The 26,113-nt window shown below is 43.5% G+C and overlaps 1 protein-coding gene across 1 annotated transcript in view; it reads right to left on the reverse strand.

Moving 5' to 3' along the window:
• LOC308075811 (glycine receptor subunit alphaZ1-like) overlaps positions 1-26,113 on the reverse strand; it is a gene marked incomplete at both ends in the record, with an annotated part of 70,995 nt that overhangs the window by 31,672 nt on the left and 13,210 nt on the right. Inside the window, 3 exons of the mRNA XM_080415779.1 lie at positions 13,954-14,091; positions 21,005-21,087; positions 21,415-21,638. Coding sequence (XP_080271905.1) covers positions 13,954-14,091; positions 21,005-21,087; positions 21,415-21,638 — 445 coding nt within the window. The remainder of the gene's footprint in view (positions 1-13,953; positions 14,092-21,004; positions 21,088-21,414; positions 21,639-26,113) is intronic.

The following is a 26,113-nucleotide window of genomic DNA, read 5'->3' on the forward strand; positions in this document are numbered from 1 at the left end:
AGTGGGGTTGGGACACCTCATTAGTATTAGTTTCCTGCATTGTGATTGGCTCATTAGTAGACCCCTAGCTGTACTGTGATTGGCTGACTCTATTCAGCACTGTGATTGGCTAGCGAGACACATGATGACATTGAAGTGAGCTTCCATCACTATGATGACCACTGTGATGACCACACCACCCACTTCACACTGGGTGTGATCTTTTAAACTGTTTACATGATGTTCTGCATAGTAATGTATATCTGTCTGTCATTTAATGTCACTATGAATTGAGTACAAAGGCCCACAATGGTCAATCTTTTTTTTTTCATTCCTATTAGCTGACCTTGTATTGAACTGTACTTTCATGTGCTTCAAGCTGCAAACTACTAATAAAGTAATCAATCAATCAAAAATGAAGTAGGGCTTTAATTTAGGGGGTGGGGGTGGTGGGGGGGGAGGTTTCTGCCCAACAGCAACGATATGTGAAGCATTGAGCTGAAGGCTTGATGTGACAATGTCCTCTGTGGTCACAGGAGTTGTTGTGGTTCCATTACAATTCTCCCTACGTAACTTGGAGAGAGAAAAGAAAAGAAAAAAGTGTGACATGTAGAATTCCACTCAGCCAGACATAACTGGTGTGTTTTCACCAGGCTGGCTTTCACACACACACACACGCGCGCACACGCACACGCACACGCACACACACACACACACACACACACACACACACACACACACACACACACACACACACACACACACGTGTGTAGGTACGCCAGCATCTACACTCATAGACGCAGTGGTGTAAAGTAACTAAGTACATTTACTCAAGTACTGTACTTAAAAGTACAATTTTGAGGTACTTTTACTTTACTGGAGTAATTCCAATTTTCTATAGTTGTACTTTTACTCCACTGCAATGATTTGAGAACTTTAGTTACTAGTTACTAGTTACTTTGCAGATATAAATTATTACATTATAAAACATACATTAACCACTTCACTTTTAAACCTAGGCTATTTGAAAATAGCTGATCTACAAGCTCACAACGTGTCGCATCGCGACACGTTGTGACCTTGTAGATCAGCTATTTTCAAAATGTTTTAGTACTTCTACTTTTGGTACTTTAAGCACATTTTGATACCAATACTTATGAACACGATCATCTGTCGTGATTTAACAACAGAGGATGAGTCATCTCTTACGGCAGGCAGAAACCTGACAAAGACAATCTGACAATTCAATTTGACAAGTCAAATTGTGTGTATATACGTGTGTGTGTGCGTGTGCGTGTGCGTGCGTGCGTGCGTGTGTGTGTGTGTGTCAGCCACAGTGAGGACAAGTAAGGATAAGTGAGTCAGTGCTTGTGTGCATATGTGTGACAGAGGCTAAGTAGAGCAGAGTACAACAGCAGTGACAACACACATACGTGCGTGTGTGTGTGTGTGTGTGTGTGTGTGTGTGTGTGTGTATGTGTGTAGGGAGGAGTGAAAGTTACAGGTATGGTGTGTGTGATATGAAATGTGAGCTTACCATAATCACAGTAATCCTTAATCATATTCCATCATATTCAAGGGCTTTTGGAGAGAAATGAGACAGACTCCAGTCACTTTTAGAGCACTGCAGAATCAGAATCAGAATCAGAATCAGTTTTATTGTCACATCACAGGTTTACAAGGTAAAAAAGTGGGTGAAATTCTTTTTTGTACATCGTTCCCATCGCAACGTTAGTTTCCATAGAAAGAAGAGGGGGGGGGGAGAAGAAGAGGGTGGGGGGCAGGTGGGAAGGAGATCAAAAACAAGAGAGCAACAGAAGGCCAGACAAGTTATCTACATATTTACAAATTACCTGAGATAATAAATAAAACTAAAAAAACTAAACTAAGGTGCCTGAGCATAGCAGCAATGTATTGTACTGTGCATGTTATACTTATACTGTGCATGATAGACAAGGACGTTAAGGTGCTTAAGGAGCACAATAAAAAGACCCAAAAAAAGTCAGTGCGTTATACAAGGGATTAAGGTGCAAAAGGTCAGTGCGTGTCCACCTAGAGTGGACTGACCCTAGTATAATCCGCATGTAGCTCCATGAGGGAGTGCAACAAAAAGTCATTTGTACCTGGTGTAGTCCACAGGTGTGTCCGAGGGGGGGGCTAAAGTCCAAGTCATTGTCCCTGGTATAATCCACAGGTGTGTTCAGGAAGAGCCAGAAAAGTCTGCGCCGCCTGCTGTCAGGCTGCTGAACTCATCCAGGCTTATGCCCCATTCAGCATTCTGACAGCGGCTGGATTGAAACTACACCAAAATCTGGTGGTGGAACTCTTGATACTGCGGTAGAGCCCCTTGCCCGGTCGCGGTCGTTGTAGGGGGTTGAACAGTCTATGACTTGGGTGGTGCTTGTCCTTGATGATGCGCTTGGCTTTGACCACGCACCGCTTTTTGTACAGTTCCTGGAGCGCTGGGAGCTCGATTCCCATTATCCGCTCTGCCGATCGCACTACTCGTTGTAGGCTGACCTTTTCTCGGGCAGTGCAGTTCCCGTACCAGGCCGTGACACAGCCTGTTAGGATGCCTTCGACAGAACTGTTGTAGTACAGCCTGAGGATGCGACGTCCTACTCCGAGCTTCTTCAGGCGGCGGAGCCAGTACAGTCGCTGCTGAGCCTTTTTCCTCACGTGTGTGGAGTGCGTCTCCCATTTGAGGTCCTCCTCGATGTGTACTCCGAGGAACTTGAACTCGCTGACCCTTTCCACTGCAGCACCGTCGATGAGGATGGGCGCATGGTCTCTCCGCGGCCTCCTGAAGTCCACGATCAGTTCTTTGGTCTTGTCGACGTTAAGAGAGAGGTTGTTCTCACGGCACCAGTGTGCCAGTGATTTGATCTCCTCTCTGTAGTCAGACTCGTCGTTGTTGACGATTCGGCCTATCACTGTCGTGTCGTCCGCGTACTTTATGATGGTGTTGGAGACATGTGTGGCTATGCAGTCATACGTGTACAGGGAGTAGAGGAGAGGGCTCAGCACGCATCCCTGGGGTGCTCCGGTGTTGAGGGTCAGGGGGTCGGATGTGATGCTGCCCATTCTCACCACCTGATGTCGGTTGGACAAGAAGTCCTGTATCCAGTCGCACATGCTTGGGTGTAGCCCTAGGTGTCTGAGCTTTTTGTCAAGTATTGCTGGGACAATGGTGTTGAATGCTGAGCTGTAGTCCACGAACAGCATACGTACATATTTGTCCTTCAGCAGCTTGTTGTCCATGTGCGAGAGGACGGTGTGGAGAGCCATGGCAATAGCGTCGTCGGTGGATCTGTTTTTGCGGTATGCATACTGCCACGGATCCAGCGAGGCAGGTAGCGTGGAGCTGATGTATTCCCTCACCAGTTTCTCGAAACACTTGCTGACGATCGGGGTGAGAGCAACAGGTCTCCAGTCGTTCAGGCATGTCACTTTGGCCTTTTTGGGAATGGGCACAATGGTTGACATTTTGAACCCTGCAGGGACCACAGCCAGGGAGAGGGAGAGGTTAAAGATGTCAGCGAAGACACCCGCCAGCTGGTCTGCACATGTCTTAAGGACCCGGCCTGGAATCCCATCAGGTCCGGCTGCCTTGTGGATGTTGACCCGTGTGAAGGCTGTACGCACTTCTCTCTCCGAGATGGTTAGAGGAGGGTTCTCCTCTGCTGGTGCTGCTGATGGCCCCGCTTGGCTGCCGCGGTTGGAGCTGATCTCAAACCGGCCGTAGAAAGTGTTCAGTTCGTTGGGGAGGGAGGCAGGCGGGTTCACCTCGCTTCTGGTTCTTGTTTTGCAGTCTGTCAAGGTGTGTACTGCCTGCCATGTGCTCCTGATGTCGCCACTGCTGAGTTTGTCTTGCATCTTTTTTGTGTAGGCCTTTTTCGCCTTCCTGATGGCGCTGTTTAGGGCCGCGCGCGTCGTGTTGCGCGTTTCCACGTCGCCAGATTTGAAACCAGCGTCCCGTTCATGCAGATGTGCACGTACTCCGCTGTCCATCCATGGTTTCTGATTGGGATAGATCCGAACTGTCTTTTTTGGGACTATGTCATCTATGCACTTGCTGATAAAGCCAGTGACTGAGTCTGAGAGTTCGTTGATGTTATTCCCAGCGGCGTTCTTAAACATCCCCCAGTCAGTCTGGTAGAAGCAGGATTGTAGCATAGCGTCTGTGTCCTCAGACCAGATTCGGATTTCCTTCTCAACGACCGGCTCCCTTTTTAGCCTCTGTTTGTAGGCAGGTAGCAGCTGGATGGCGTCGTGGTCAGAGCTTCCTAGCGGTGGGCGGCGGAGAGCTTTGTATCCATCCTTGAAGGGCGTGTAGCAGTGGTCAAGAATATTGTCACCACGGGTACTGCAGGCGACATGCTGGTGGAATTTGGGAAAGACCTTTTTTAAGTCTGTCCGGTTGAAGTCGCCTAGGCAGATGACTGCGCAGTCCGGGTGGCGATTTTCTTGTGCACTGATCGCCTGGTGTAATTCCCTCATAGCTGTGTCCTTATTAGCTCCAGGATGAATGTAAACAACGGCTACAATCACGATGCTGAAGTCGCGTGGTAGGTAGAAAGGACGGCAGGCTATGATTAAAAGTTCAAGGTCTGGTGAGCAGTGACTGTCTAGGATTTTAACATCTTTGCACCAGTTGTTGTTGATCAAGGCACAAACTCCCCCCCCACGTTGCTTACCGCTCAGTACAGGGTCTCTGTCTTTCCTATACGCGGTGAAGCCAGGAGGAGTGATAGAAGAATCAGATGCTAACTCCGTTAGCCACGTCTCTGTTAGCACAACAACACAGGTCCTCCTCGTCTCTGCGTTGTATTTAACGCGCGCCAGTAAGTCGTCCATAGTGGTCACTGTTCTTGATTCACACAGAGATCTAACGTTCGCTAGCAGGATTGAAGGCAGTGCAGGTTTATATCCACGTTTTGTTGTTCTTACGAGAAGACCCGCTCTAGTGCCTCGCCGCCACGGTCTTTTTCGACGGGGGTATGTTGTTGATCCGGCCGGAACAAAGGGTACCCCACCCCCCCCCCAGCCGAGCGGGAGGTTTTCGGCAAAAAAGTCCGGAATTCTGTGTGTAATCGCTGTGCTGATGTCCATAAGTGCTTGTCTGTCATAACTCCTTAGACACGCGACGGTGTAGGGAAAAAAGAGAAGGCTAAAAAATACTAAAAAGATGGAAAAACGTTGCGATGCTACGGAGCTTGCCCACCAGAGGGCAGGTGTGTGTGTGTGTGTGTGTGTGTGTCCAGCTGATGCTCGTTGACGCTCGTTACTGCATCAAGGAAGGCCATTATGTTTCTGTAACTGTCAAATAGGTCTACAATACATGATCTATTCTAAGATAGCGACAAAGCTAAAGCTTTTTTTTACATCTGTCTTTTTTCTTTTTTTAGTATTAACCGGTTACCAATTAACGATTAACGGGTTGGCCGTCACTAGCATGCTGCAGATGCATACATTTCAAGCACACTGTAACAACCAAATAAATGGTTGGTTCTCAACTTATTTTGTTTCAACTTTAAAGAGTGTATTTTTTCCTTTTTTTCTTGTGTGACTCTCACCACAGGATTGAACCCTTTAAGACCTGGAACGCATCTGTGTCACTTTTTGATTTGAGCTAAAAAAGCATTATTTTACACTTTGGCTATTCAAAAATAGCAGATCTACAAGCTCGTAGCGCGGCACCGAGTGCCGCGCTACGAGCTTGTAGATCTGCTATTTTTGAAAAATCAAGAACATTTGTGCAAATCATTGAATATTGAACATTTGTAACTCAAATCTTTGCTTCTGGGGGGTCCCTGGAACAACACATTTTGAGATGAGGGTCTGCGGCCAAATACATATCATTTTGGGGTTCCTTGACATGAAAAAGTTTGAGAACGACTGACATAACAACATACGTTTTTTCTAAAAACTGTTAGGATTTAGAAGACATTTTGCAGAATCGGAACCTCAGGCCTTAATGGGTTAAGAATCCCTGGGGCTAAATTATTAGCCCCAGGGCCCCCCCCCCCAAGCCCCCAATCTGTTCACAGGTCGTGCAATGTTGTGGCCCTCGGCTTGGTACCCTAGACATAATTTGGCCCTTGGGGAAAACTAATTGGGGAACCCTGAATTACAGTATATGAAGATACGGTTGAAAATGTCTGGAGCTGCTCCTATCCATATTCTGGAGGGAACATTATTTTGGCAAACAAATAGCAGATCTACAAGCTCACAATGTGTCGTCGCATTGTGAGCTTGTAGATTGGCTATTTTTTTTGGGCGAAGAGATTTGGTACAGACGGGAAACAAATTGTCAACGTACACTGTTAACTCAAGTCCAGTTCTCTAAAACTACAGTGGTTTAAAGTGGTTATACTCTTCTTTTTTTTGCCACCCTGCAGTGTTTTGGTTTTTTTTTTCTCTGAAATGACATCCCTGTTTTGTGTCATCATGTCTGTCCTCTCCTTGTCCCCACATCACCCCCCCCCCCAACACACACACACACACACACACACACACACACACACACACACACACACACACACACACACACACACACACACACACACACACACACACACGCTCACGCTCTCTCTCTCTCTCCTTCTCTCTCTCTCTGGTGGCACTAGGGGGCTTTCATTATGCAGGGAGGATGTTCAGTACAGTACTCCACTCTACTTAGCCTCCACCACGCGTACACACTTACAAGCACTGACTCACTTATCCTTACTTATCCTCGCTGTGGCCGACACACACACCCACACACACACCCACACACACACACACACTCACACACACACATACACATACACACACACTTCATCAAACTTGCAAGCTGTGGCGTCTCCATTATTCACAAGCTACGACGCGCTGCTTCCAAATGTCAGCGCTCTGATTGCTGCTTATGTGCGCGCTCGCACGCACACGCTCACACACACACACACACACACACACACACACACACACACACACACACACACACACACACACACACACACACACACACACACACACACACACACACGCACACACACACACACACACACACAGGGTTTGAGTGTATCTGATAGCTACGGATGACCTTTAGTGGAGTGGTGGGAGAAGAGCTCAACCACAGCAACCCGGCCGGGGTCAGCACCGACATGAGGAGATGAACATCACAGGACCAACACGCACGTGCACACACACACACACACATCACACATCACACGTAGGGGGCCCTTTTTACCCGTCTGTAAAAAGTACCCTCTCCTCCACACCATGAATTCAGCATTTACTTTGGTGAAATAAATGCAAATGCCCCCTTTCCACTGCAGTACCCGAAGGCATGCTTTCAAGAGAATTGCCTCAACTCTCATGAACTTGAATACAGTACAGATAGTATATGATATCGATACGATACGATATTATTATTATAATTTAACTTCAGTTTCAAATTGCTTTATTTATAAAACACATACAAATGTGTTTTACACACAAAAATAAATACAATTATACAAGCTTAAGGAACAAGTGAATAAGTTCTCCCTATAAACCCCTTTGTTTCAGAGGACATATGGACACTAATACCAAATATAATATAAATGCTGCATAAATATAAATTGGCATCAACATATACTTAAAATACCAAGAGTTAAAGTACTCATTGTGCAGAATGTCCCATTTCACAACTTCAAAATGTATACAAATCTTTTGAAAATAGCCGATCTAAAAGATCACAACTCTGCTATTTTAAAATGGTCGAAACATATAGGGCTGAAGTGGTTAATGTATGCTTTGTGATAATAATCTAAATCTGCAAAGTAACTAGTAACTAAAGCTGTCACATATAATGGAGTAAGAGTACACTATTTGCCTCTGAGATGCAGTGGAGTAGAAGTCAAAGTATTGAAAATGGGAAATACTCCAGTAAAGTAAAAAATCCCTCAAAAGACAGTACTTGAGTAAATGTACTTAGTTACTTTACACCACTGCTAACCAGCCAGTGGCTGCACCACCTGGGGAGGCCGGCCCACTTAACCATCTCGGTCGGAGGAGGACGCACGCAGAGCATTCAAACGTGTGTGAACGTCCTATAGGGGCTGTGGGATCCCAGGTCTACATGTGTTTTGTGGATTTGGAGAAGGCATATGACCGGGTCCCCCGGGAGTTTCTGTGGGAGGTGCTGCGGGAATATGGGGTGAGGGGGACCTTGTTGAGGGCCATCCAATCTCTGTACGCCCAAAGCGAGAGCTGTGTCCGTGTGCTCGGCAGTAAGTCGGATTATTTTCCAGTGGGGGTTGGTCTCAGACAGGGCTGCGCCTTGTCACCTATCCTGTTTGTGATTTTCATGGACAGGATCTCGAGGCGAAGTCGTGGCGGAGAGGGTATACGGTTCGGTGAGCTAAGGGTTGCGTCACTGCTTTTTGCGGATGATGTGGTCCTGATGGCACCATCGGTCCGGGACCTTCAGCTCTCACTGGATCGGTTCGCAGTCGAGTGTGCGTCGGCTGGGATGAAAATCAGCATCTCCAAATCTGAGGCCATGGTTCTCAGCAGGAAACCGGTGGATTGTGCAGTCCGGGTAGGGAATGAGGCTTTGCCCCAGGTGAAGGAGTTTAAGTATCTCGGGGTCTTGTTCACGAGTGAGGGGAGGACGGAGCAGGAGATCAGCCGGAGAATCGGAGCAGCAGGAGCGGTATTGCAGTCGCTGTACCGCACTGTGGTGACGAAAAGAGAGCTGAGCCAGAAGGCAAAGCTCTCGGTCTTCCGAGCAATCTTCGTTCCTACTCTCACCTATGGTCATGAAGTGTGGGTCATGACTGAAAGAATAAGGTCGCGGGTACAAGCGGCCGAAATGAGTTTTCTCAGACGGGTGGCTGGCATCTCCCTTAGAGATAGGGTGAGAAGTTCGGTCACCCGGGAGAGACTCGGAGTAGAGTCGCTGCTCCTTCGCTTGGAAAGGAGCCAGCTTAGGTGGTTCGGGCATCTAGTACGGATGCCTCCCGAGCGTCTCCCTAGGGAGGTCCTCGCTGCACGTCCCACTGGGAGGAGACCCCGGGGCAGACCAAGGACCAGATGGGCGGATTACATCTCCACACTGGCCTGGGAACGCCTCGGGATCCCCCAGGAGGAAGTTGCTAATGTTGCTCAGGAGAGGAAGGTCTGGAGCTCTCTGCTGGAACTGTTGCCCCCGCGACCCGACTCCGGATAAGCGGTTGAAGATAGATGGATGGATGGATCCCAGGTCGTCTCCTAAAGGCACGCACAGGCCAGCTGGTGGGAGTATTTTTTCTTCGTGTGGACATTTTCAATATCCCCCTCTCCCCGGCTGTGCGGTCCCCGCAGGCTGCAAAATGTCCACCGTTGTTTCAGTCAACCAAGCGCTCCAAAGTGACATGCCTTGAAAGACTGTAAGACCTTCTTGTCGCCCGAAAGCCCGAAAGCAAAATGCTTTGAGAGGCTGGTGATAAGATTACATCTGGTCCACACTAGGCTGCACCGACGCTCCTGATTTCGTGTATAGAGGGGCGGGTGTATAGAGGCGCAGAGAGACTGCGCCTGATCCCATTGGTTCACCGATCTGTCCGTCAACCCCCGCCCCGCTAACACAACATTACGAGCGACGCCCACTGCACTCTGGTTGGTTGGGGAAATGAAACACTTCCTATATCGGGTACACCGACGTGTTCCTCCAGGCTTTTATTTTTTAGCAAAACTAAACAATAAAAGTCTGGAGATCGAGGCTAGGTCCACACTACCTGCCTTGCTGGACCCGTGGCAATTTGCATCAGTGGTGTAAAGTAACCAAGTGCATTTACTCAAGTACTTAAGTACACTTTTGAGGTATTTTTACTTTACTGGAGTATTTCCAATGTTCAGTACTTTTACTTCTACTCCACTACATCTCAGAGGCAAATATTGTACTTTTACTCCACTACAATTATTTATTTACTAGTTACTTTGCAGATATAAATTATTATATTATAAAACATACATTAACCACTTTGGCAAGCTCAAAATGCGTCGCATCGTCATTTTAGTACTTTTACTTTTGATGTCGATACCAATACTTTTGTACTTGTACTCAAGTAAATTTAGAATTCCGGACTTTTACTTGTAACAGAGTACTTCTACATGGCAGTATTGATACTTTTACTTAAGTAAAACATTTGAGTGCATTTTCCACCACTGCTGCATAGCCACTCACAGCTCTGATGTCATCATCAAGTATACTGATGACACAACAGTCATGGGCCGGATTGAGAACAATGACGAGTTCGCCTACAGGGACGAGTTCACGTCACAGGCACTCTGCTGCCAACAACCTTGCCCTCAACGTCGACAAGACAGAGGAACTGGTCGTGGACTCCAGGAAGCCGAGGAGAGAGCACGGGCCTACCTTCATCAGTGATGGTGTATAGCACTCTCTTGGTCACACACCGCTGCACTGGAGAAGTAATAGCACTCTCTCGGTCACACACTGTTGTACTGGAGAAGTATAGCACTCTCTCGGTCACACACTGTTGTACCGGAGAAGTACAGCACTTTTTCGGTCACACACTGTTGTACTGGAGAAGTATAGCACTCTCTCGGTCACACACTGTTGTACCGGAGAAGTACATCACTCTTTCGGTCACACACTGTTGGACTGGAGAAGTATAGCACTCTCTCAGTCACACACTGTTGTACCGGAGAAGTACAGCACTCTTTCGGTCACACACTGTTGTACTGGAGAAGTACAGCACTCTTTCGGTCACACACTGTTGTATGGTGTACCGTAGCTGCTACTGACGTTAGCTTCACCCTCTCTGAGTTGCAAACTGTTGCCGAAAATATATTATCTGCTAATTTGCTGACTTTCCCTTTCTATGAAGCACGGACCATCATATGTGTCCATTGTGAAATCATCTCAGGGAAACTAAACATACAGTAGCTGCAAAGAAATTCAACATTCCAGTTAACACCTAACCGGTGTTATATTGAAACATGAGACCTGTAGAATGAATGAGGTTATCCTAGGAGGTGTCTCATATAAAACTCCTGTGAGACGCGACATACCAAAGCCTATACCGCTTGTGCTATAACCACAAGCTAAAGCGAGCGAGTTGCCGTGCCAAACGTTGTGAAGTTCGCTTGAGCCTACTCAGCGCCGTCCGAGTTATGAACCGATAGGGACAGAATCGTAAATCATGTTTTGGGGCGAGCGTTTGCCGAAATGCCACTCAAAGTGGCTACTGGCCTATCACGGCGCGTCCTTGCACAAGTGGTATAGGCTTTGGGATCACGCCTGAGACACCTAGGGTAACATCATTCTACAGGGGAAAAAAAACTTTGGGGAACTGTTTTGTAATGTTTTACTAATAATTCCGTTTGTAAGAAATGCAGCTACGAGTGGGAGCTAATTATAATGCTGCATTTTATAGAACAAAACATTTGAGGATCTATTTTGTTCATTATTTTTATTATTTAAAGTTCAGAAATCAGTAAATTTCAGTTCAGTTTATAAGAAATGCTGTTAAATGTAGGAGCTCCATGCACTCACAGTATATTACGTTTTTTTCTTTCGGGTTAATAAATATTATATGCATTTAAAGAAGGCTGTTGTTTTGTGTTTTTGTGTACATTTTGATACAAAACATTTATTTTAATATTTTGTAATCACCTATTCATATCGGCCTCTTTGATCACCAATATGAGTGTGTGTAGTGAGCGTGGCTCATTCCCCAGACAATAATGCTTTTTGTCTGGTGCGATGAATAGAAAATGTTGCTGTGGCCATTAGACACAGTGTTGTACTCTCCCTGTACGGCCGCAAGGCGGTTTAAATATTCTGTGTGTAATGCTGTAAGGCCAGTTTGAATGGCTCTGTGATGGCCTGGTGTTCGGCATGCATGAAAAAGCAATGCACTGGTAACTTATAAAGCATTTAGTGCTGTTCACTGGGGTGTAGAGTGCTCAAACCGACGATACGGATTCTACTCAAAATATAATGCACCACACACACCCAAAACCACACCATTCCCCTAAAACTCTCTCTCTCTCTCTCTCTCTCTCTCTCTCTCTCTCTCTCTCTCTCTCACACACACACACACACACACACACACAAACGCACATACTCAAATGTTTCACTTAAGTTTCTCTCCAATTTCTAAAGTTTAGATTTGATATATTTTTTACATAAATCTTCTCTTCTGGGGATCCCTGGCACAAAACCTTTTCAGGTGGAGGGTCCGCGGCCGAATAAATATATATCAATTTGGGGGTCCTTGACACGAAAAAGTTTGAGAACCACGTGCCCTAGGAAACTTGATAGGTAGGCCTACCCCATGTACCTCATGTATTGAGCTCAATAAAGATCAAAACAAGAGTCAATAGCATCAGCAGAATAAGAGGTTTGGCATGTTTAATGGGAGCAACCCACATACTCTGCTACGACTCATCCCACAAATGGATCACAGTGAATGGAAACAAGCCTTTGGCCATATGCCGATTTTTTAACTCATTGCACTTTTTTTTAAATGTGTCAATATTCAATTCAATTCAATCTTTATTTCAGACCCAAGGGCGATCCATATCACAAATAAAAACACCATACAAAATATAACAATAATAGAAAAATAAATACAATAAAAAGAATTCCACCATGTTCAGTTTCGAACATAAAGACAAGTGCGCCAATGGTTCCACAGTCTAGAGGAGAACCTGACAGAACTACGTAACGGGTTACTTATGACAGAAATGATGTCATTTACTGACTCAGATGCCCTACACATAAATCTATACATAAGATTGCGTAGCACAGCAGAGCAGGTGGGTACCCCAACACTAACAAACATCTGGCATAACCACTGTGAGTCGTCTAATGCTGCCTTGCTTGTAGCGACACCACAGGTGGGCAGTATACAGAGGTGTACAAAAAGATTTAAAGAGTGAAATCTTCACCGGTACTGAGCACATGCTAAATTTGCGACACAGCATGTTCCCTTGAGCATACAACTTTCGAAGTTCCGACGCTGTCTATATATGTCCTTGTCATCAGAGAGGTCATTTGATATTATATGGCCCAAATATTTAATCTCACAGCAGACACTAAGGGCAGTGCCTGAGAGATAGAAGTCAGGAAAAGTTGACTGTCTGTCTTCTCTGCTTCGGACAACCATCATCTTACTCTTTTTAGCATTGTACGTTATGTCAACATCAACACCATACTGTGAGCATGTACTCAGAATCTGTTGAAGACCAGCACTATAAGGACTAAAGATGACCAAGTCATCAGCGTACATAAGGTGATTAATTAGCGAATTGCCAACCCTACACCCTGTATCACATGCGTTTAAAATCAAAGATAAATCGTCCATATAAAGAGAAAAGGGGACAAAATCCCCCCCTGGCGTACCCCATTGTTCACACGAAAGGGAGCAGAGGTTGACCTCCCCCATTTCACTCGCATCGTCTGGTGAGCATACCAGAAGACCAGGATTCTGACTAGAAAACTAGGGACCCCTCTTTGCGACAATTTTAAAAATAATTTCTCATGATTAATGCGGTCAAACGCTCGTGACGCATCAATAAAACACATAAATATTTAGAATTGTGTCTATTATATTTATCTAAAATGTCTTCAATAAAACCTTCAATGAATCAAAAACAAATGCATGGTCCTTATACTAACGGGTCACCATTGAAAAGGGAAATGAACAGGCTTTCCAATGATATAAAAGTTATTGCCAAGAAGCATCGTTACAACAGAGGATAATTTGTTGCTGTCGGTGACACCAAATAGTGTAAATAGCCGACAATGCGACATGTTGTGAGCTTGTAGATCAGTTTGTTTTCTCTACGTTAGTGCAACACTCTTGTAAGATGAAGTAGTGCATTCATTTACAAAAAAAACAAAACAAAGAAATATTGAGATTTCTACCCAACAGCAATGAATAATAACGGGTAAAGCATATCAGGTGTGCGAGCGTGCGTGTGCGTGCGTGTCCATACCTGTGTTGTAATGTTTGGTACAGTACACCAAATCTAATTCGTCCTTGAGGATGAACTGGGGGAGGGTCAGCCCCTCGGCCACTTGGACTGGTCCATTCTCCTGCCACTCAAAGATCAGGTCATTCATGGTGTAACCAACTGCAAAAAAAAGAAGAAAAAAACGCAATATGACATTTAGCTATTACAGTGATTCTCAACGTGTGGGATATTGCAAATGGGCCCCCCAATAATTGGCAAAACAATAAGATTTTACTTATTTTCCCCCATTGTGATAGCGATAAATAGGAACTGGTCCTGGTGAAATTCTGTGATTTTATTTAGAAGTTTCAGTCTGAAACGGCCTTGCAACCAATCAGAAGGTCCCATCCCTTCCAGGCTATGAAACGGTGAAATCTCACTCACTAAAGCGGTGGCAGAGGGCTAGTGTTTGTAGCCTGCCGGCCAGTGGTGTAAAGTAACTAAGTACATTTACTCAAGTACTGTACTTAAGTACATTTTTGAGTATTTCCAATTTTCAGAACTTTTACTTCTACTCTACATCTCAGAGGCAAATATTGTACTTTTACTCCACTACACTACTAGGGTGGCCGTAGATGAAAATAATCTGTATAGGGTGCCCGGAGCCCAAAAGGTTTGAGAACCACTCTATCAGGCTACCCAAATTAATGATGAAGTTAATCTTATATTACTAATAGTTCAGAAATACTGTATTTTAGTAATATTATGCAAAATCAACTAAAGTCAATACTGCAAGTCCAACCACAATTCATCTTGAATGAAAATGTATCCCCATCTTTTGTGGGGAAAATACAACGAGTCTCGCTCTGTGTTTTGCGTGCCTCTCGCGTGGCTTTCGCCCCGTCCCGGCGCTGTCTCCAACAGTTGTGGGGAAGGTAATGCCTCTATAGCCAGCGGCGTTGGGGCTGCGTACTCCAGCACAATTCAATTATAAATGGAGGAATTACTTTTTTTTCTTTTTTCTTTTTACCTCCCCCAAGCGCTAGGCGGATCAGCTGTGTGTGCGTGTGTGTGTGTGTGTGTGTATATGTGTGTGTGTGTGTGTGTGTGTGTGTGTGTGTGTGTGTGTGTGTGTGTGTGTGTGTGTGTGTGTGTGTGTGTGTGTGTGTGTGTGTATGTGGGGGTGTGTGTGTGAGTGTGTGTGTGCGTGTGCGTGTGCGTGTGCGTGTGCGTGTGCGTGTGCGTGTGTGTGTGCGTGTGTGTGTGTGTGTGTGTGTGTATGTGTTTGTGTTTGTATTACTTATACTTGTGAGGACCGAATGTCCCTACAAGTATAGTAAAATATGAGAAATAGTTGATTTATAGTTGAGAAACACATTTTTTGAATAAGATTAAGGTTGGATTAGGTTTAGTATTAGACAGGCTTTAGGATGATGGTTAAAAAGGTCAAAACAGTGAAAATCCTTAAAATGACCTCACAAGTATAGTAATGCAAACGTCAGTGTGTTTGTGTATGTGTGTGTGTGTGTGTGTGTGTGTGTGTGTGTGTGTGTGTGTGTGTGTGTGTGTGTGTGTGTGTGTGTGTGTGTGTGTGTGTGTGTGTGTGTGTGTGTGTGTGTGTGTGTGTGTGTGTGCGTGCGTGCGTGCGTGCGTGTGTGTGTGTGTGTGTGTGTGTGTGTTTCCCCCCCGGGGCCAGGCTACACTCCTGCATAGCACAATGGATGCATTAGTCATGACCCCATCAACAGTAATTAGCCAAGATGCCGTGTCTTGAAATAGATCAAGTTATTTCCGGGTTTGCTCGCGTCAAAGCACTTCTACGCATGCAGCAATGTTGACTCCCTTGCCTTACTACCAGGTCCACTGAACGCACAGTGACTTGGGATGTATGGAGGGTAAACCCCACATAACAGCCTTACTTCTATACCTTTTAAATACACAAATCTTGTAAGGGTGTCCCTGGCAAAAAAAAAAACTCTTTCAGATGGGGAAGCAAGCCCAAACAATCAACTACACTTTAGAAACAAGCCCAAACAATCAACTACACTTTAGAAACAAGCCCAAATAATCAACTACACTTTAGAAACAAGCCCAAACAATCAACTACACTTTAGAAACAAACCCAAATAATCAACTAAACTTCAGAAACAAGCCCAAATAATCAACTACACTTTAGAAACAAACCCAAATAATCAACTAAACTTCAGAAACAAGCCCAAATAAGCAACTACACTTCAGAAACAAGCCCAAATAATCAACTACACTTTAGAAACAAACCCAAATAATCAACTAAACTTCAGAAACAAGCCCAAACAATCAACTACACTTTAGAAACAAACCCAAATAATCAACTAAACTTCAGAAACAAGCCCAAATAAGCAACTACACTTCAGAAACAAGCCCAAATAAGCAACTACACTTTAGAAACAAGCCCATATAAAAAACTACACTAAACAATTAAGCCCCAATAAGCAACTACACTTTAGAAACAAGCCCAAATAATCAACTACACTTTAGAAACAAGCCCAAATAAACAACTATACTTTAGAAACAAGCCCAAATAATCAACTACACTTTAGAAACAAGCCCAAATAATCAACTACACTTTAGAAACAAGCCCAAATAATCAACTACACTTTAGAAACAAGCCCAAATAATCAACTACACTTTAGAAACAAGCCCAAATAATCAACTACACTTTAGAAACAAGCCCAAATAATCAACTACACTTTAGAAACAAGCCCAAACAATCAACTACACTTTAGAAACAAGCCCAAACAATCAACTACACTTTAGAAACACGCCCAAATAATCAACTACACTTTAGAAACAAGCCCAAATAATCAACTACACTTTAGAAACAAGCCCAAATAATCAACTACACTTTAGAAACAAGCCCAAATAAACAACTACACTTTAGAAACAAGCCCAAATAATCAACTACACTTTAGAAACAAGCCCAAATAATCAACTACACTTTAGAAACAAGCTCAAACAATCAACTACACTTTAGAAAAAAAACACTTTGCTTATAAAAAGCGGACTTGGCACCTGCAGCAATGTTCACTTGTCAATGTTCACTTGTCAATGTCAACTCTAGTGGCCTCTAGTTTGGACCAGTTTGGGCCCAAAACATGAACGAGTGAACAGGCCTCGGCCAATAGGCTCGACTCACAAGCTGTGCATGGACGTAGTTTATGACGCATAAAGGACACTAATGTGCATGTCTACCAGCCCATACTGTCATCAAACCCATTGGGCCCAAACCCAAAGAGGGGAGTATATATATATATATATATATATATATATATAGGCGCTGGCTGAGCAACTTTCATTGAAATGAGTGGGCAGGGATTTCCAGTTTACTCTCCATGTATAGCAACATACTCACCGCGTGTGATGCGACACGTGAAGAGATTTCATGTAGAGGCAAACACTAGAGTGTCTAGTGTAGAGCCCTGGGGTCCCCCAGTCAACTATAGGGTTTACAGTAAGTGGTTCAAAGACAGAGAAACAGTACTTCCAAAAATCTTTTTTTTTTGGAAGTGAGCTTCCATCACTATGATGACCACTGTGATGACCACACCGCCCACTTCACACTGGGTGTGATTTTTAGATTTCTTTGGCTATTCAAAAAATAGCAGATCTACAAGCTCATATGAGCTTGTAGATCTTGTAGATCTGCTATTTTTTGGGGAAAAAATTGACATTTTGTGAAAAAAATAACGTATGTTGCTAAACGTATGTTGCTATAATCAGTGGTCCTCAAACTTTTTCATGTCAAGGACCACCCAAAATGATTACGTATTTGGCCGTGGACCCCCATCTCAAAATATTTTGTTCCAGGGACCCCCAGAAGTTGTAACATGAGTTAAATATGTTCGCTTAAAAAAAGTATATATTCAAAGATTTGGACACATTTTCACGATTTTTCAAAAATAGCAGATCTACAAGCTCATAGCGCGGCACTCGGTGCATGCTCTAGTGTCATCAAGTGTTGATCACCAAACCCGGACGGAACCCTCCTTCCAGGTATAGACTATGAATACTCCCTAGGGGAGTATGCGTTGGGTGGGCATACAAGCATGCTTGCATGCTTGTGTGCGTGCGTGCGGGTGGGTGGGAGTGTGTGTGTGTGTGTGTGTGTGTGTGTGTGTGTGTGTGTGTGTGTGTGTGTGTGTGTGTGTGTGTGTGTGTGTGTGTGTGTGTGTGTGTGTGTGTGTGTGTGTGTGTATGTGGGGGTGTGTGTGTGAGTGTGTGTGTGTGCGTGTGCGTGTGCGTGTGCGTGTGCGTGTGCGTGTGCGTGTGTGTGTGCGTGTGCGTGTGTGTGTGTGTGTGTGTGTGTATGTGTTTGTGTTTGTATTACTTATACTTGTGAGGACCGAATGTCCCTACAAGTATAGTAAAATATGAGAAATAGTTGATTTATAGTTGAGAAACACATTTTTTGAATAAGATTAAGGTTGGATTAGGTTTAGTATTAGACAGGCTTTAGGATGATGGTTAAAAAGGTCAAAACAGTGAAAATCCTTAAAATGACCTCACAAGTATAGTAATGCAAACGTCAGTGTGTTTGTGTATGTGTGTGTGTGTGTGTGTGTGTGTGTGTGTGTGTGTGTGTGTGTGTGTGTGTGTGTGTGTGTGTGTGTGTGTGTGTGTGTGTGTGTGTGTGTGTGTGTGTGTGTGTGTGTGTGTGTGTGTGTGTGTGTGCGTGCGTGCGTGCGTGCGTGCGTGCGTGCGTGTGTGTGTGTGTGTGTGTTTCCCCCCCGGGGCCAGGCTACACTCCTGCATAGCACAATGGATGCATTAGTCATGACCCCATCAACAGTAATTAGCCAAGATGCCGTGTCTTGAAATAGATCAAGTTATTTCCGGGTTTGCTCGCGTCAAAGCACTTCTACGCATGCAGCAATGTTGACTCCCTTGCCTTACTACCAGGTCCACTGAACGCACAGTGACTTGGGATGTATGGAGGGTAAACCCCACATAACAGCCTTACTTCTATACCTTTTAAATACACAAATCTTGTAAGGGTGTCCCTGGCAAAAAAAAAAACTCTTTCAGATGGGGAAGCAAGCCCAAACAATCAACTACACTTTAGAAACAAGCCCAAACAATCAACTACACTTTAGAAACAAGCCCAAATAATCAACTACACTTTAGAAACAAGCCCAAACAATCAACTACACTTTAGAAACAAACCCAAATAATCAACTAAACTTCAGAAACAAGCCCAAACAATCAACTACACTTTAGAAACAAACCCAAATAATCAACTAAACTTCAGAAACAAGCCCAAATAAGCAACTACACTTCAGAAACAAGCCCAAATAAGCAACTACACTTTAGAAACAAGCCCATATAAAAAACTACACTAAACAATTAAGCCCCAATAAGCAACTACACTTTAGAAACAAGCCCAAATAATCAACTACACTTTAGAAACAAGCCCAAATAATCAACTACACTTTAGAAACAAGCCCAAATAATCAACTACACTTTAGAAACAAGCCCAAATAATCAACTACACTTTAGAAACAAGCCCAAATAATCAACTACACTTTAGAAACAAGCCCAAATAATCAACTACACTTTAGAAACAAGCCCAAATAATCAACTACACTTTAGAAACAAGCCCAAACAATCAACTACACTTTAGAAACAAGCCCAAACAATCAACTACACTTTAGAAACACGCCCAAATAATCAACTACACTTTAGAAACAAGCCCAAATAATCAACTACACTTTAGAAACAAGCCCAAATAATCAACTACACTTTAGAAACAAGCCCAAATAAACAACTACACTTTAGAAACAAGCCCAAATAATCAACTACACTTTAGAAACAAGCCCAAATAATCAACTACACTTTAGAAACAAGCTCAAACAATCAACTACACTTTAGAAAAAAAACACTTTGCTTATAAAAAGCGGACTTGGCACCTGCAGCAATGTTCACTTGTCAATGTTCACTTGTCAATGTCAACTCTAGTGGCCTCTAGTTTGGACCAGTTTGGGCCCAAAACATGAACGAGTGAACAGGCCTCGGCCAATAGGCTCGACTCACAAGCTGTGCATGGACGTAGTTTATGACGCATAAAGGACACTAATGTGCATGTCTACCAGCCCATAATGTCATCAAACCCATTGGGCCCAAACCCAAAGAGGGGAGTATATATATATATATATATATATATATATAGGCGCTGGCTGAGCAACTTTCATTGAAATGAGTGGGCAGGGATTTCCAGTTTACTCTCCATGTATAGCAACATACTCACCGCGTGTGATGCGACACGTGAAGAGATTTCATGTAGAGGCAAACACTAGAGTGTCTAGTGTAGAGCCCTGGGGTCCCCCAGTCAACTATAGGGTTTACAGTAAGTGGTTCAAAGACAGAGAAACAGTACTTCCAAAAATCTTTTTTTTTTGGAAGTGAGCTTCCATCACTATGATGACCACTGTGATGACCACACCGCCCACTTCACACTGGGTGTGATTTTTAGATTTCTTTGGCTATTCAAAAAATAGCAGATCTACAAGCTCATATGAGCTTGTAGATCTTGTAGATCTGCTATTTTTTGGGGAAAAAATTGACATTTTGTGAAAAAAATAACGTATGTTGCTAAACGTATGTTGCTATAATCAGTGGTCCTCAAACTTTTTCATGTCAAGGACCACCCAAAATGATTACGTATTTGGCCGTGGACCCCCATCTCAAAATATTTTGTTCCAGGGACCCCCAGAAGTTGTAACATGAGTTAAATATGTTCGCTTAAAAAAAGTATATATTCAAAGATTTGGACACATTTTCACGATTTTTCAAAAATAGCAGATCTACAAGCTCATAGCGCGGCACTCGGTGCATGCTCTAGTGTCATCAAGTGTTGATCACCAAACCCGGACGGAACCCTCCTTCCAGGTATAGACTATGAATACTCCCTAGGGGAGTATGCGTTGGGTGGGCATACAAGCATGCTTGCATGCTTGTGTGCGTGCGTGCGGGTGGGTGGGTGGGAGTGTGTGTGTGTGTGTGTGTGTGTGTGTGTGTGTGTGTGTGTGTGTGTGTGCGTGTGCGTGTGTGTACTTACAGCTCTCCAGTTGCATAATGCAGGTCTGTGAATCCATGGGGAAGTTCTTCAGATCCATGGGACACGACAGAGTCAGTGTTAGTCTGACAGACAGACAGACAGACAGACAGACAGACAGACAGACAGACAGACAGACAGACAGACAGACAGACAGACAGACAGACAGACAGACAGACAGACAGACAGACAGACAGACAGACAGGAAGAGAGAACAACAAGGAAGAATGAGCCTGAGCCATTCAGTGACAGAGAGACTGCCCATGGGACAACAATGTTTGTCTATGAAACGTAGTGGAGGGAAAGTCATAAGTATCCCAAAAAATACAACCACTCAAGTAAAGTGAGGATAAAAAAGTACAATACTAATTTAATGTACTGAGTTTACAATCCACCGCTGCTCCAACTCTCACCTGATGGAGTACAGAACGTTTCCGTTCTTGAAGATCCGGAGCAGCTTGTTGTCCGTGGTGACCTCGTGGAAGTGCGCTCCCTTCTCGTTGGCGAAGAACAGGTCGGGCTTCCAGATGGAGTCCAGCATGGACGGGTCCAGGTCCAGAGAGTCGTCCGGGTACTCGGCGTAGGCCAGCCGAGGGTCGTTCCACTGCTGGCGGAGGAAGATGTTAACACGATAGTCCTGGAGAGAGAGAGAGAGAGAGAGAGAGAGAGAGAGGGGGGGAGAGAGAGAGAGAGAGAGAGAGAGAGAGAGAGAGAGAGAGAGAGAGAGAGAGAGAGAGAGAGAGAGAGAGAGAGAGAGAGAGAATTTGAGAGAGACGTAGAGAAACACAGGGATGAACAGTGGTGGAAGAAATACTCACATTTTGTTAATAATAATAATAAAATTTGTCTAAAAGTAACTAGTGAGTTTTCAAATAATTGTAGTGGATTAAAAGTACAATATTTTCCTCTGAGATGTAGGGGAGTAGAAGTAAAAGTATTGAAAATGGGAAATACTCCAGTAAAGTAAAAAATACCTCAACATTTTACTTAAGTACAGTACTTGAGTACATGTACTTAGTTACTTTACACCACTGGGGATGAATGCACACTACTATTCTGCCACCAAAATGTGGAACACCCTAACACCAGACATCAAACTTTGCGACTCCCTATCAAAACCAAAACCACCATAAAAAGAGCACCTAGGACCTAGATAAGTCAGTACTTGACCTTTGGCTAGCAGATCTACAAGCTCACAGCGCGTCGCTTCATGCCGCACTGCGAACTTGTAAATCTGCTATTTGAAAAATCTTGAAAGCGATTGGAATTATATATTTTTTTAACACAGATCTTCTCTTCTGGGGGTCCCTGGCGCAAAACATTTTCAGATGGGGGTCGTCCACAGACAAATACATATCATTTTGGAAGTCCTTGGCACGAAAACATTTGAGAGCTACTGATTTAGAAGCCGTTTGCTGTGGTGTAAAGTAGCCTAACTAAGTAACATTTATTCAAGTACTGTACTTAAGTACAATTTTGAGGTATTTTTTACTTTACTGGAGTATTTTACATTCTCAGTACTTTTGCTTTTACTCCAATACGTCTCAGAGGCAAATATCGTGCTTTTACTCCACTACAATTATTTGAAAACTTTAGTTACTAGTTACTACTTGCGGATATACATTATTATATTATAAAACATACATTAACCACTTTAACCACTATTTTAGGCTATTTGAAAATAGCCAATGCGACATGTTGTGAGCTTGCAGATCTGCTATTTTCAAACATTTTAGTACTTTTGCTTTTGATACTTTAAGTACATTTTGATGCCAACACTTTTGTACTTTTACTCAAGTAACATTTTGAACTCAGGCCTTTTACTTGCAACTGAGTATTTTTAAATATGGTATTGCTTTTACTTAAAAATATGCGAGTACTTCTTCCACCACTGGCCACGTGTAGAATGTCCCCCAGGTCTTAATGAGGTTAATTAAGTAAAGTGAATGAAACACAACGGGACGGTTTGTTGAGTTTGCGGTGAATGGAATGCAAGTTGACGATGATGTCACTTCCTCTCATCTGCACGGTTGTTCTGTCAGATGTGAGCGAGCGGGGAGGCCAGATGGTCTGAGAGAGGCGGGGAGGGGGGGGGGGGGGCTAATCCTGATGTGACATATGGACTCTTATTGACTCTCATCCTCTCTCTCTCTCTCTCTCTCTCTCTCTCTCTCTCTCTCTCTCTCTCTCTCTCTCTCACCTTTCCTCTATAACCTCTCTTTCTCTCTCTCTGTGTCTCACGCTCTATTTGTTCTCTGTTCTCTGCGTGTGTGTTTTATCTGTCCCTCCCCTCCACCAACACACAACCTGGACCAGAACAACAACAGCATAATACAGCAGACAGAGGTGGAGAGCCTATACTTGAGTCTAAGGGCCATGTGGTTCTCAAGGGGTCATCCCTATGTTCCCCAGGTTCTATGTTCACTTACCTAAGGGTTTAGGGTTAGGGTTAGGTAAGCGGGGAGCATAGATACACTCTCTTCTCAACCGTTTAGATTTCAAGGAATGTATATGTATTTGGCCACAGACCCCCATGTGAATATAGTTTGTGCCAGGAGCCCACATACAATATATATATTTTCACAAATATTTCACTTATTTTTTGTGAAATAGCAGATCTACAAGCTCACAACATGTCACAATGTGACGCGTTGTGAGCTTGTAGATCTGCTATTTTCAAATAGCCACAGTATAAAACTAGAAAAAGTGCTCCTCGGAGCACAGGTCTCCGCCAGGTCAGGTAGGTTATTGTGGGCCAGCAATGTTCGGAATTTGACAATCAGGATGGAATATGAAAAATCGGACGGATCATCTTGATCACTTGACTATAGAGATGATGTGTACCAATTTGCAGGAGTAATATAAAAAAAAGGTTTTGCAAAATTCGGCCCCCTGGTGGTGCTATAATAGGGCAATGCTAAAAGGGTGGCATTGCTCCACAACGTAGTGCGAATGTGCGTGCAAAGTTTCGCCGCAGTCGGACGCTGCGTTCATGATTTCGGCATTCTGCTCAACACGGGCCACTCCTGCAAACTTTAGATGTCAATGTTAGCCAATCAGGATGGAATATAAAAAATCAAACAGATCCGCCTTTATCACATGACTATAGAGATCATGTGTACCGATTTGCGTGAAATTTTGATAAAATTTGAAGGCTTAATATAAAAAAAAAGTTTTTTCCTTGGCCTCTAGGTAGTGCAAATACAAAGTTTTACACAGATCGGTGCAGTTAGGTAAAAACACAAATCGGCCTGTTATAGCGCAACCATGAGGCTGATTTAAAAAAATTCAAGTGGCATTTCTTCCTGGGCATAGTGGGAATGTGCGTGAAAGATTTCACGGAAATTGCACGATGTGTTCATGATAAGAGGCATTTTGCTCAAAACAGAGTTCTCCTGCAAACTTTGGGAGCCAAAGACATGCTGCAAGTTGTACATCTGGTATTTCTTTAAAAAAAATATATATATCTTGAAAATGTTTTTTTACAATAATTTTTGATTTGTTTTCTCACAAATCTTCTCCTCTGGGGGGCCCTGGCACAAAACCTTTTCTGATGGGGGGTCCACCGCCAAATACATATCAATTTGGGGGTCCTTGCCACATTTTTTTTTTAAACCACTGCCCTATGGACTATAGCTCCAGCATGCTGTTATACAGCTTGTGTAGAAAGGTGCATTTCTGGTGTTTGATAATTGTAATTCTTGGTAATGTGTATAAACTTGTGTGGGGCTTGCAGATTGCAGGAACGCCCGTCAGGGGCTCACATCATCAAATCATTGTACACACAACGGCTGTAACATTACATTACAGTCATTTAGCAGACGCTTTTATCCAAAGCGACTTACAATATGTGTATTCAACATAGGTAGGGAACGAAAACTACTAATCACCGAACAAGCAACCAAGAGTATACCTAGCGCTAAGGTAAAAGTGCAATATATCAGCTACCTATTTCCTTAAACAGATGAGACAAAATAGCTAAATCAAATGAGCATGAGCTAAAACAAATAAGTGTATCGACTAAACAAGATCCAATAAACAATACAACAATAGAAAACAAGCTGGAGCAGTGTTCATTTAGAATAACATTTCATGTCGTTTTTGTCATATTTTAGTCATCTGAATTGTTTCTGTTTTAATCTAGGTTTAGCTGACTAAATATCAAGAGTTTAGTCGACTAAATCTATCAGGTTTAGTTACAATGATTTAATTTAGATAGCATGTTATGTAGACAGATGCCAGATCCTATACCTATAGTAGGCCTATGTATAGTTTCAATTTACAGATTATTGTTTTTTTTTAAATATATTCTACTGTTAGACTGATGAAATGATCCTATAGATTATTATTTCTATGCATTTGATGTTTTACCTCGTATTTACCTGATTACTGTAAATCACTCCGGATTAAGAGCTTCTGCTAAATGCCTAAATTGTAAATTGTAAAATTGATTTTGAAGGAGACGGTCTGCACACTTAATTCAACCAAAAATATGTATTTATTTAAGCGGTGAAAACACAACGTTTCGGCCTCTGCGGTCATTGTCAGGTGTACTCCAAGTGTGAACGTTTTCTTTTTAACACAAAGCTTTGTTTCTGGAGGTCCCTGGCACAAAATATGCTTCATATGGGGGTCCGCAACCAACATATAATTGTGGGGGTCCTTGACATGAAAAGGTTTGAGGACTACTGGTATAAATACAGTGGTGTAAAGTAACAAATTATATTTACTCAAGTACTCTCAGGACCCTCCCATGCAACAGCTACAACCAGTTGCTCTATCACATTAAGCACCATGTCGCTTCCTGAGTCTTGGGACGCTCCGCCTTCCACTCACCCGATTGGACAGAGGGGGAAAAGCAGCGTAGAGCGCATAAACGCAAGGTGTGCGCGACACACGGAAAGATGCGCGAGACTATGAATCCACGCATTTGCGTTGACAAATCATTGGCAGATTCCGCCCCATAGGTAAAATAAAAGTGCGGTGGGACCGCGCCCTAACAGAGTATTTCTAAATTGCAGTATTGATACTTTTACTCAAGTAAAAAAATTTAGTACTTTTTCCACCACTGTATAAGACAACTCATCATCCGACCTGCCATTCTGCGCTGGT

Source organism: Gymnoscopelus braueri (genome assembly GCF_963280865.1).
Source record: "Gymnoscopelus braueri genome assembly, chromosome: 2".
NCBI lineage: Eukaryota > Metazoa > Chordata > Actinopteri > Myctophiformes > Myctophidae > Gymnoscopelus > Gymnoscopelus braueri.